This window comes from Oncorhynchus tshawytscha, linkage group LG08 (assembly GCF_018296145.1).
Source record: "Oncorhynchus tshawytscha isolate Ot180627B linkage group LG08, Otsh_v2.0, whole genome shotgun sequence".
Lineage (NCBI taxonomy): Eukaryota > Metazoa > Chordata > Actinopteri > Salmoniformes > Salmonidae > Oncorhynchus > Oncorhynchus tshawytscha.
Genome location: NC_056436.1, coordinates 26,203,147 through 26,216,836, shown reverse-complemented (window position 1 = coordinate 26,216,836; position 13,690 = coordinate 26,203,147). Strand labels below are relative to the sequence as shown.

Genomic DNA, 13,690 nt, shown 5'->3' with positions numbered 1-13,690 from the left:
GCAAAAGTATGAATGCTCCCAGCAGCCAGAAAGTCCTACATGTACTCCTCCATGGCCTTGGTCTCAGGGCCAGACAGGGAATATAGTCACCCACGAGGCGGTGTTGTGCCCGGGACGAGATCAATAGCGCAATCGTAGGGACGATGCGGAGGGAGGAGCGCAAGCCTTGCTGATGAACACCTCTAGGAGGTCCTGGTATTCTGCTGGAACGAGATATCCGAGGCTTTACCAGAGACCGCAGCAGGACATCCCGGGGCAGGCTAAGCCGCCTGAAGGCAATGTGAGTGGCAGAACGGGCTCCAACCCAGGATAGGACCAGTGGTCCAGTCAATAACGGAGTTGTGCCTCTGGAGCCATGAGAATCACAAAACAACAGGAACATGGGGAGATTGAATGAGAAGAAGCTGTGTGGACTCACTGTGATTGCCCGACACACACAGGTTAACGGGCACCGTACTATGAGGGACCCTGCCTATGGAACGTCCGTCCAGTGCTCTGGCGTCCATGGGAACACAGAGGAGCTGTGTGGAGATACTGTAGTGGCAAATCGGTTCAAATATGACAACTAAGAACTTTGAATTCAATGATAGACTTTTAATACAACAGTATCTTAAGCCGGAGCGGTCCGCGGAACACACACACTTTTTCAGAGCCCTCCCTCTGAGTTATACACCTACCATATAAGTCCCTCCCATATGCAAATTAAGTTACATCCCAATTCTGCTTGTTCAGCCCAGTAACGCCCACATCTGCTTTCGGCAGATGACAAGACCTTTCCTGTTCCTGCACTTAGTTAAATGCATTATTTTGTTTGTGTACTATCTAGGATCAGCAGACTGTGTCTCCTCAGTTTCTAGCGTGTCCAGCTATACTAAAAATATTATACATTCCTCTATTTTACAGCCCTATGCTTTGGCTCTGTAATTAACTCTGTGTCCCTTTTGTATGTGTCTCTAGTTTTTAGTGTGTTCAGCTGCCCTGGTCGCCTTCACTTCATATGGTTGTCTAAGATCAAACAGACTTGTGTCCCCTGTGATGTGATTGATGCCTGCAATCCATCAGTTGGTCATTTGACTGACCCCGTCCTTAGGCAACCTCTTTGATCCTTGTATGCCCAGCTGGTCTTAAGCGTCTATGTGTCTGCATTTTTAGTGTCCCCTACCCCCACGGCCTTTAACTGCTTCCTGCCCTATACAATAAAAAATGCACTTTACCAGAACAGGAATGAACCCATAAATGTACCTTTTCTCTTTTGTTATCAAATCATGTATATAATTCTCCCACAATACCCAGCTCTGATACCAGAGTAGCGTCCATAAAACTCAGCTCCAGAGTCAATGAGCACTCGGAGAGATTTAGATGGGTCACCCCCCAGCAGGATAACATGAAAGAGAGTACGAGTAATGGGAGTTTGAAAACTCCCAGTATGACCCACCATAGTACTCTTACCTAGCGCTGCCCCGTTTCGTAGGCACAGTAAAAAATGAGTCACTTGTGCCCAATGATTCCCGAGGGGATCCTCTCGGAAACGCAGGCGTCGGGGATTTATTGGCCTTGGGGAGAATGTTCTCATCCCTGAGACTAAGATACAGTGTAATGTATGTGGGAGTATGCATCATTTTTTTGTAAACATTTTATTTCACCTTTATTTAACGAGGCAAGTCAGTTAAGAACAAATTCATATTTACAATGACGGCCTACACTGGCCAAACCCGGACGACGCTGGGCCAATTGTGCGCCAGTTGTGATACAGCCTGGATCAAATACGCACACTCCCACATCCATTACATTGTATCTTAGTCTCAGGGATGAGATCATTCTCCTCAAGGCCAATAAATCCTCTTACCTTCCGGACTGATCAGATTCACCCAACACCAGAACTACACCTAAATAAGCCAACCCCAATGTTATAGTTTTTTGGGCTACAACACAAATATATAATTCTGACAAACAAAGTAGGACGTGTGTGATTTAGAGCCATAAACCTTTTGTTTACTGACAATTCAAAAGGTGATTCAAAAGGTCAGCAGTCAGAGTTTGATATGGCCAAAATTTAAAGTCAAACTTAACTCAAGAACCTAAAAAAAACAAATCAATAAGGAATGTAAAAATACAAGGACTGTATGTTTGAAGCAAACATTAAAACGACGAAATTTCAATGTTCTTCAGTATTTTTGAACGAGTTGCTTATTATGATATATATAGAGTACCAGTCAAAAGTTTGGACACACCTACTCATTCAAGGGTTTTTCTTTATTTTGACTATTTTCTACATTGTAGAATAATAGTGAAGACATCAACGCTATGAAATAACACACTTGGAATCATGTAGTAACCAAAAAAGTGTTAAACAAATCAGAAATATATTTTATATTTGAGATTCTTCAAAGTAGCCACCCTTTGCCTTGATGACAGCTTTGCAAACTCTTGTCATTCTCTCAACCAGCTTCACCTGGAATGCTTTTCCAACAGTCTTGAAGGAGTTCCCACATATACTGAGCACTTGTTGGCTGCTTTTCCTTCACTCTGTGGTCCAACTCATCCCAAACCATCTCAGTTGGGTTGAGTTTGAGTGAATGTGGAGGCCAGGTCATCTGATGCAGCACTCCATCACTCTCCTTCTTGGTCAAATAGCCCTTACACAGTGTGGATGTGTGTTTTGGGTCAACGTCCTGTTGAAAAACAAATTATAGTCCCACTAAGCGCAAACCAGATGGGATGGTGCATCTCTGCAGAATGCAGTGGGAGCCATGTTTGATAGCCAACCAAAAATCTCAAATTTGGACTCATCAGACCAAAGGACAGATTTCCACCAGTCTAATGTCCATTGCTTGTGTTTCTTGGCCCAAGCGAGTCTCTTCTTATTGGTGTCCTTTGGTAGTGGTTTCTTTGCAGCAATTCGACCATGAAGGCCTGATTCACGCAGTCTCCTCTGAACAGTTGATGTTGAGATGAGTCTGTTACTTGAACACTGTAAAGCTTTTATTTGGGCTGCAATTTTGGAGGCTGGTAACTCAAATTAACTCATCTTCTGCAGCAGAGGTAACTCGGGGTCTTCCTTTCCTGTGGCGGTTCTATTGAGAGCAAGTTTCATCAAAGCACTTGGTGGTTTTTGCAACTGCACTTGAGGAAATTTTCTGGATTGGAAAATTTGTTCTTGAAATTTTCCAGATTGACTGAGCGTCATGTCTTAAAGTATTGATGGACTGTTATTTCTCTTTGCTTATTTGCGCTGTTCTTGCATAATATGGACTTGGTCTTTTACCAAATAGGGCTATCGTCTGTATATCAACCCTACCTTGTCACAACACAACTGACTGGCTCAAACGCAATAAGGAAAGAAATTACACAAATTTACTCTTAACAAGGCACACCTGTTAAAACCTCTTATGGCTGCGATCCCCGTACAGGGATCAACATCAGGGGAAAATTCAGAGTGACAACTAAAAATACAACGTCGTAACATTAAACATTCTTGAAAATGCAAGCATCCTTCAAAAGATTAGGATCTTGGTAATCAAACTACGTTTTCCCATTTAAAATAGCTATTACAGAGAACAAATTCCATGCTTCTGTTTGAGAAGAGCAATCAATAACAAAAACATTTTCCGCCATGACAGGTTTTACACATTCACATCTGAAGGTAAAATTATGACTTACATTCTGATATCTTGCTCTTATTTCTCTTCCTGAGGGTCCCAGTGATCAAATGAAGTGCCATTTCCTTTGATAAAATCTATTTTTATACCCTAAATCGAAACATTTTGTAACCCGTTTGTGCCGTGAATTCCATCTCTATCATTTTTTTACGGAGCATTCAACGTAATTACACACGGTAAACAATCGTTTATCTATTCATGGTTGATTTCAGTGCATTCCTCTGGATGTTTGCAACACAGCCAAACGTCATAGTTTTTTTTGCAGGGAGTATTGACCGAAGTGAACTGATTTGTAAACAACTAGCTATGACTACCTTGCGCACCAATAATTTTAGCGAAGCTTCGTTGATTGACTGTATTTCTGCCCAATGACCACTGATCTTCTTGAAATCTAGCTGGGTAGATAGCCAATGAGCTGAGGTAAACGCCAGTATGTAATGGTTTTGGGTTGGACCACCATTCCTTGTTTGTAAATGCACGCGTAAGGAACTCCATTCTCGCCTTGACTATCAGAGGAGTTGCTGACGCTTGTTACGCGCAGCAGTATTTCGGAAAGTTGTATTTTCAACGATTTCATTGAAGACATCATGGCGAATAAATCAGGAAAAGCGAAGTCAAAGTCTAAAGTGAAAGTGAAAAAGTGAAACAGATTTTTTTAGTTTGAGGAATCTTTGAGTGTTATGATTCAAACAGGAACTGAGAAGCTGTTTCTGCAAGGACAGGACATACTTCTGGACGGTTAAGTGCTAATGCCGTTTTATGAAATATATATATATATATATATATGTATTTTTTCACAAAAAAAAAAATATATATATATATACATTTTGCAATTTGCAATGAAATGTGTGGTTTGTTTGTGTGTGTGTGTGTGTTGGTTTGTTTGGGTGTTTGTGTATATATGTATGTGTGTGTGTGTGTGTATATATATATATATATATATAATAATATATATATATTCCATGTCAGATATATATATTTTCAATTTTTTTATTCAAATGGAATGGAGTAGAACAGCAAACACACACATGGCCACTGCGCCTGCTTCTCCTCTCCATTTCCGTATGAAATAGCCATTGGGTGCTGTTCAGGGGAGGGCAGGCCCACAACAATGGCCGGAGTTGAATGGAACAGCACTTCACCTTAGTGACTGTTCCCTCTGCTCTACACAATACATATCTGTTTATTTTATGTGATGATAAAAGGCTCATACAATACAAATATTTTTTTATTTATTTTCTTTCACAGTGATAGCGACTCCGACTGGGAGCCCTGGTGCCAAGCTGCCCGCTCTACCTCTGCCCACTCTACTCCTGCCTCCAGTGGTGTTCATATGCCACAGTTCATTACTGCAGGCATGACTGTGTCTCAGGGCCAAAAGGGCACAGCATGGAGGCGTCGTTGTGTTCTGTGTCGCATGAACTGCACCACTTGTAAAGCAGAGGCAAACTGAACATCAGAAAGAGACTGCTATGGGACATGGCACAGGCAGCAAAGTATTGTGTAGAGGACTTCCAAAGGGTGTACTGTTTTTAAAAAATATTTATTTTCTAATATTTTTTGAAACTTTTTTTTTGTGTGTGTTAGAATTGCTTTTTGATATGTTGTATATAGTTATTTGCACTGTTGTATATAGTTATAGGTCATTTCACCAATACGGCCACTTGGGTACATTTGGGCAACTTGTGTGGGATACCTGGGTGACTTCATGCTAAATGTCATGTAGCTCACCCATTCCTGAAGTTATCAGTCTGAAACCTTGCACACCTACAGTTGCCCTCTTGTGCTATCCATCAAAATTATATCCAGCATCCTATCTGACTGTGTGGTCTGACTGACTCTATTCTGGTACATGTTAAAGATGATGCTACAACAATAAAAAACAGAAAACGTATACAATTAACATTTCCACAAACTTCAGAATGTTTCCATTCAAATGATACTAAGAATATGCATATCCTTGCCTCTGGGGCTGAGCTACAGGCAGTTAGATTAGGGTATGTCTTCAGGCGGAAATTGAGAACAAGGGATGCAGCCATAATAATAATAATATAATCATAATAATACATATCTGCAAACCAAATGTATTTCTGAAAACCCCTTTTTGCATCTTCAATAGTTGTAGATGTTCCAACGTTCGTAGACCTTTCATACAAAAATACATAACTGTCTGTTTCATCGGTTCCTCCGATGTCGTTCAGAGTCCCTAATGCATCCAAGTCACCCGTTGTGTCAGTTGTCCATCATACCTAAAAAATAATAATAAAAAATAATAAAAAAATAAAAATAAAACGTTGTCCCCCCTGTTTAAAACACAAATAACTCGTGTACAGTCGCCCCTGTTGAACACACACACACACCCTTTGTTTTTGAAACGCACACACACACACTCCTGCTGCTCCGTGACACGCACACTCATGCACGCACCCTGATTTTCCATGTCTTTTTCTTCGTGACAGACCGGGGTGATGTCTGGAAAGGACATTTTCCCATCTTAAAGGGTGAGATACATTTTTAAAACCAGTGATTTAATTCCAAAATATATAGTACTAACTTTTTAAAGACGTGTTAGAATTAATGACCAAATTGTACCACTATTTAAACATGCATCATTAGTGTTTTATGTAAAAACATTGGAGGCCTACAGTTGTACTGCACACTCACGCACGCACCCGGATTTTCCGTGTCTTTTTTTCTTCATGAAAGACCGGGTTGATGGCTGGAAAGGACATTTTCCCATCGTTAAAGGGTGAGATACTGTTTTAAAACCATTGATTTAATACCAAAATATATAGTACTAACTTTTTAAAGACATGTTAGAATTAATTACCAAATTGTACTACTATTTAAACATGCATCATTAGTGTTTTTATGTAAAAACATTGGAGGTCTACAGTTGTACATTATTACAAACTTTATAACATACCATTGTAGGAAAGACTATAAATTGTTTCTGAGAATCTACGTCTAACAGTCGCTTCCCAATCACCTATGTCCAGTAGCCTTCAGAAATATCTATTAGGAGGGATTCACTTATTCACATCTCTTTTTTAATCTGTCCTGGCAGCTAAATATTCGGGGCTGTGGGTTTGCGCTAAAGCTGTGGTAACATAGTGTTAAAGTATATGCTCCACGTTCTGTCCCTAACTAGGGGGTGTTTCGAGACATTATTTTATTTTATAATGGTTACATGTTCAGTACACACCCCTGCATTCTATATTATTAAGTAGGCTGTTGGTCTTTGAGGTCCGTTATGTCAATTTGCCTTTATACATCTCATTGACCTACTGTCAACTCCCTCAGTTGTAAACATCTACAATAATCATTAGACGTACGCGTCAGAGTTATCATACCCCGTGTCGGGGTTTGTACAGAGTTGGTTAAATCCACTCTTTTGCTCCCCACTTACATGGCTAATAATCTCCAAGCTGCTCTAAGCGGTGATGTTTTTGGTGTCTCTAGGTTCATCTCTAGACTGTTGAATGAGGCCTGTTACAACTTTCTGACAAAACCTTTAAAGGTAGTTTGTGAAACCATTCAGTCGTGGATGTATGTAAAACATATTTAACACGTATTGCAGGTTACAGAAGCCTCCTGTTGTACTATGAATCCCCACTCATCCCTGTTAGATCTTGATGTGTTGGTTCTCTATGTACGTACATGTTTATAATCCACATAGTGTGAATATGTTTTCCATAAAGTTAATAACCCCCATAAACCAAAATATGAAATGACCTCTTCCCCTATCGTTAAAGCGTGAGATACATTTTTAAAACCAGTGATTTAATTCAAAATATTTAGTACCTACATTTTAACACTTGTTATAATTCCAAAATGTTTACTATTTCTTACAGATAAAGGGTCCGGTTAGCCCTGACCATTATCCGTTTCGAATTCACCAACTCAAAGACGCTTGCCCGCTCCATCATAACTCCGTAAGTTTTCCCTCCCTGTGTAGATCAAACGTCCTGCCTGTAAATCCTAGGTATGCCCACATCATTCATTAATAAGATGTGTAGAAAACTGTTTAGCCATAGTTAAAGGCCTTTCATAAAGAGGCTGTCATGATTGCATGTGCCACATGTTGAACACGTATTGCTTGTTACAGAATACTACTGTTGTACATTTAATATCCCCTAGCAGATTTCGTCGCATTTGCACAAATTCTGTCATGTTACTGTGGTCTTTTTAAATGTCAATAAATATGTATGTAAAGTGTACATGTTTGTTTCACTGTAGATTTGTTTAAGCCCTCCTAGAAACACCTAATTTCATCATCCCACAGCATTAATTAATGAGCTGTGTAGAAGCTGTTTAGCCCTAAGTAAAGGCCTTTCATAAGGAGGCTGTCATGATAAACCTGAATCCGTAAGTTTTCCCTCCATGTGTAGATCAAACGTCCTGCTTGTAAATCCTGGGTATGCCCACATCATTAATTAATAAGATGTGTAGAAGCTGTTTAGCCATAAGTAAAGGCCTTTCATAAAGCGGCTGTCATGATAAACCTGAATCTGAAATTACCTTTAGGATCTTTTCTTTGGGGTTCTAATCTCCCCAGGTGTACATGCACTGAAAATCCTTAGGCTGGAGCCATCTGGAAGCTCTGTGCCTGTACATATAAAGAGAACTAAATAGGAAACTAGGCTGAGAAACATTATTTAGATGGCTGTTTAATTGTTGTTTAAAGCCTGAAATGGACACAATGCCAAGGGACCTTGTTTCTAACACCCCCCCCCCCTACACACACACACACACACACACATTCCTGCTTCATAGATAACAACCATAAGGACAATAAAACTGGGGGTGGGGGCCATACACGTTAAAAAGTTCAAACACTCAACCCCCCCCACACACACACACATTCCTTGTTTCTAACACCCACACACACACACACACACACACACATTCCTGCTTCATAGATAACAAACATAAGGGCAATAAAACTGGGGGTGGGGGACATACACGTTCCAAAAGTTCAAACACTCAACCCCCCCAGTTCAACCAGGCCCCTAGACATCAATCACCATGACTACTTCAAAGGATGCCATATAGATATAAAATAACACACACCCTCTAACACGTGACCACAGGAACAGGATGGACGGGGCCGGAGGCCCATATTTGGACATGCACACGTCATCATGACGCAGGGTCATAAATCAATTACTTTGACGCGTGCCGTCTACTTTAATCTCTCTCACATATCTCATCACCGTTCCAATCCTTCCTGACAGAATAATTGTCCATCTCAATTTCACAAACAGATTAATCCAACCATGTCTCTGTAAAACATAAGACACCCACCTCTGATTTGCGAACCAACAGGCGTATCTCATCCATCTTCAGTAGTAAGCTTTGGACATTTAATTGCACAAAATGTGAACCTTTCTTCCCAAAGGCCTTGCTGAATTCTCGATCCACTTGAAACTCGCCTCCCTGTGCACTATGGAGCACCCCTCCCCATGTTCATGCATTGCCAGCTCAGCTTCCGCTGCCCCGTTGTCCACACCACCACATCCCCAGTCTATCGCCTCTGCGCTGCTGTGGAGCCCCCCTCCTTTGGTGCACTCTCCATCCTACAGTGGTTCGCCCTATAAAAGTTCCAGCATACTGCGGCACAGCTTGCATGGTGCCGCAGAATTCTATGGCACTTTATTTAAGTGCCATAGTACTTTATTTTAGCCCAGTACTGTAACCTACTCCCGACCATACAACTTGACGGGCTATTTATCTAAAGGATCCCCATGTTGTGTGGGCACGCGGGAAACCGGTGTTCTTATTACAGTATCTTTGCCCTTTAAATTGCTGAGAGGTTGACATCCCATAAATCTATGAGCTATCTGAAAATACAATAATATTAATACCGATATTGTTTTCTTCAAACATACAGTCCTTGTATTTTTACATTCCTTATTGATTTGTTTTTTTTAGGTTCTTGAGTTAAGTTTGACTTTGAATTTTGGCCATATCAAACTCTGACTGCTTGTCACGGCAGTTAAAAGAAGAGGACCAAAGTGCAGCGTGGGGAACGTACATTTTCTCTTTATTTGGAAAATGTCGCCGAACAAAACAATAAACACTACACACCCAAAAAAAAAAACGTGAGGCTAAAGGCTATGTGCCCAAACAAAGTAAACTTCCCACAAAGACAGGTGGAAAAAGGGCTAGCTAAGTAGGGTTCTCAATCAGAGACAACGATAGACAGCTGTCCCTGATTGAGAACCCTACCCGGCCAAAACATAGAAATACAAATAATAGAATACCCACCCCAACTCACACCCTGACCAAACCAAACTAGAGACATAAACAGATTCTCTAAGGTCAGGGCGTGACACTGCTGACAAAGCACCTTTGAATTGTCAGTTAACAAAAGGTTTATGGCTCTAAATCACACATGTCCCACTTTGTTTGTCAGAATTATATATTTGGGTTGTAGCCCAAAAAACTATGACATCGGGGTTTGTTAAGTATTAAACGTTGTTTATTTAGTTGTAGTTCTGGTGTTGGGTGAATCTGATCAGTCCGGAAGGTAAGAGGATTTATTGGCCTTGAGGAGAAGGAACTCATCCCTGAGACTAAGATATAATGTAATGGATCTGGGAGTGTGCGTATTTGATCCAGGCTGTATCACAACCGGCACACAATTGGCCCAGCGTCGTCCGGGTTTGGCCAGTGTAGGCCATCATTGTAAATATGAATTTGTTCTTAACTGACTTGCCTAGTTAAATAAAGGTTACACTAAGAACATAACATTTCCATACCCTAATTGTATAATTGTAGTCTAACCAATACCCAAACGGAGATTCAGTGAAAATAAACATCTCATTGATTTATCAAGACCAGTCCCCATGCTTGTCTCAGAGCAGCGTGAAATGGTGCTAAAATAGTTGTAGGCTATTGCTTCAAATCCTATTGCTTCTAACTTCAATATGCTCTAAATAAATAAGACCTACACCACTTTTACCAGCACATTACTCAACACTAGTGAGACTCATGTTGCCTGGCAGAGTTCCTCTGTCCAGTGTCTGTGTTCTTTTGCCCAGCTTAATCTTTATTTTTATTGGTCAGTCTGAGATATGGCTTTTACTTTGCAACTCTGCCTAGAAGGCCAGCATCCCGAAGTCGTCTCTGCACTGTTGATGTTGAGACTGGTGTTTTGCCAGTGCTAGTTAACTTCTTGAGTGTAGGGGGCAGGATTTTTGTTTTTTTGGCTAAAAAACGTACCCATTTGAAACGGCCTATTTCTCAGGCCCAGAAACTAGAATATGCATATAATTGTCAGATTAGGATAGAAAACCAAAACTGTCAAAATATTGTCTGTGAGTATAACAGAACTGATATTGCAGGCGAAAACCTGAGGAAAATCCAACAAGGAAGTGCTGTTTTTCCTGAAAGCTCTCTGTTCCATTGGATGCCTTGCCTCCATTTAAAGGGATATCAACCAGATTCCTTTTCCTATGGCTTCCTCAAGGTGTCAACAGTCTTTAGACATAGTTTCAGGCTTTTATTTTGAAAAATGAGCGAGAACGATCACATCGTGTCAGTGGATAGCTGGGTGTTTGAGAGTTTTGCTTGCGCAACAGAGTGGGGCAGCCATTGTCTCTCCCTCTCCTATTGAAAAAGCTACAGTCACGGTTGATATATTATCGATTATATATTTTAAAAACAACCTGAGGATTGATTATAAAAAACGTTTAACATGTTTCTGTGGACATTACGGATACTATTTGGAATTTTCGTCTGCGATGTCATGACCGCTCGAGCCTGTGGATTTCTGAACATAACGCGCCAAACAAATGGAGATATTTTGGATATAAAAATTATCTTTATGGAACAAAAGGAACATTTATTGTGTAACTGGGAGTCTCGTGAGTGCAAACATCCAAAGATCATCAAAGGTAAGCAATTTCATTTATTGCTTTTCTGACTTTCGTGACCAATCTACTTGGCTGCTAGCTGTTTGTAATATTTTGTCTACTGAGAGAGATGTTCTTACATAAACGCTTGTTATGCTTTCGCCGAAAATCTGTATTGAAATCTGACACGCCAGGTAGATTAACAACAAGCTAAACTGTGTTTTGCTATATTGCACTTGTGATTTCATGAAAATTTAATATTTTTAGTAAATAAATTTGAATTTGGCGCACTACAATTCAGCGGGTGTTGATGAAAATGATCCCGTTAACGGGAAAGGTGCGTCAAGAAGTTAATGAAGCTACCAGTTGATGACTTGTGAGGCGTCTGTTTCTCAAACTAGACACTCTAATGTACTTGTCCTCTTGCTCAGTTGTGCACCAGGGCCTCCAACTCCACTTTCTATTCTGGTTAGAGCCAGTTTGCGCTGTTCTGTGAGGGGAGTAGTACACAGCGTTGTACGAGATCTTCAGTTTTCTTGGCAATTTCTTCTCAGAATATGAATAGACTGACGAGTTTCAGAAGAAAGTATTTTTTTCGGACCATTTTGAGCCTGTAATCGAACCCACAAATGTTGATTCTCCAGATACTCAACTAGTCTAAAGATTGCCTGTTTTTTTGCTTCTTTAATCAGGAGTGATGGTTGCTTATAATGGGCCTCTGTACGCCTATGTAGATATTCCATTCAAAATCAGTCGTTTCCAGCTACAATAGTCATTTACAACATTAACAATGTCTACACTGTATTTTTGATCAATTTTATGTTATTAAATGAACAGAAAATTTGATTTTCTTTCAAAAACAAGGAAATTTCTAAGTGACCCCAAACTTTTGAATGGTAGTGTATATTGTTCTGCTAATAACATGGTTTATAATATATCTTTGAGAATATCCAAGGGACTTTTATATCATTAAAAATTAATAACATTCGCCTTGTTTAAAAAATAACAATACTTTGGAGATGATTTTGTTTTCAAATAATGTAAAATTAGTGAGAAAAGGCCATTCTTGAACATGGGGTGAGACATTGTTACTCATTTGTAAATAAAGCCAGTTTGTTATTTAGAATGATTTATTTCTGTTTTTAGAGGGAAAGAAATCAAAAATGTCTTATACCATTGCGCCACTCAGGCACTGTACAATGTGACCGGTCAGGAGTGAGCTACAATACTACAGCAAGAGCAAAATAAAATAATAAAAACCTTAGTGTAACAACAGTTTTAGTAAGTAATACTGAAGTCCTGCACAATTATCAGTTTCTATTTAGGTTTATGTCACCCATTCATTGTAAGTTAGAGACACAGTAGGACCCAAAAGCATAATCAGTGCTCTAACTTCCCCTTGCGCTAGTCTGGATCAATGAAGTAGTGATACAGGGTACCGTACTAAACCACAAATTACCTCTTAAGTCCTGCAGCATAATAGCAAAACATTTAGTGGAGCAACCACTGTAGGTGAGTCCTCTGGTCCCACTCCACCTTCAATGATCACATATCCCCGCTTGTACAGCACACCGACAGCAAAGGTAAGTTTCATTGACCCCATGCCCAAAGCTAGTATCACTGCATTTTAGATGAATCAACTGTGCACATTCCCAAATCTTTTTCCAGTGATGTTTAAAACAAACAAAGTAATAACCAATGCCGAATTTGCCGATCGCCATTTTATGTCTTTCAGTACAAACCATTACGCAACGTAACAAACGTTCAATTGAACTAAACTCACCCCGCCTATAGGCAATTTAGTGTGGTCTCAATCAAATTATACATAGCCTATAGGCACAGGTGTTTCTTATCCTACGAGGTCCGGAGCCTGCTGGTTTTCTGTTCTACCTGATAATTAATTGCACACACCTGGTGTCCCAGGTTTAAATCACTACCTGATTAGAGGCAACAATAAATAAAAAACGCAGTGAAACTGGCTTCGAGGTTCAGAGTTGAGGTTGAGTGCTATAGGCTACGAAGTGAATACTTGGAGAAGCAGGGAGCAAAGTTTTATTTCTGAGATAGCTGCTGGGATGGTGTAAATAAAACTAGGCTACATTACACTTTACTAACAACAAGAGGGCTTTGTGAAGGAGCCTATTTCTTGCTGTTTAAGAAATAAGAGGTAGG

The 13,690-nt window shown here is 40.1% G+C and overlaps 1 protein-coding gene across 1 annotated transcript in view; it reads right to left on the bottom strand.

The window, feature by feature from the left end:
• LOC112246797 (estrogen receptor beta-like) overlaps positions 1-13,690 on the bottom strand; it is a 30,560-nt gene that overhangs the window by 8,914 nt on the left and 7,956 nt on the right. Inside the window, exons 7-8 of the mRNA XM_042325375.1 lie at positions 10,461-10,513; positions 3,375-3,384 (exon numbers count right to left, since the gene is read on the bottom strand). Coding sequence (XP_042181309.1) covers positions 3,375-3,384; positions 10,461-10,513 — 63 coding nt within the window. The remainder of the gene's footprint in view (positions 1-3,374; positions 3,385-10,460; positions 10,514-13,690) is intronic.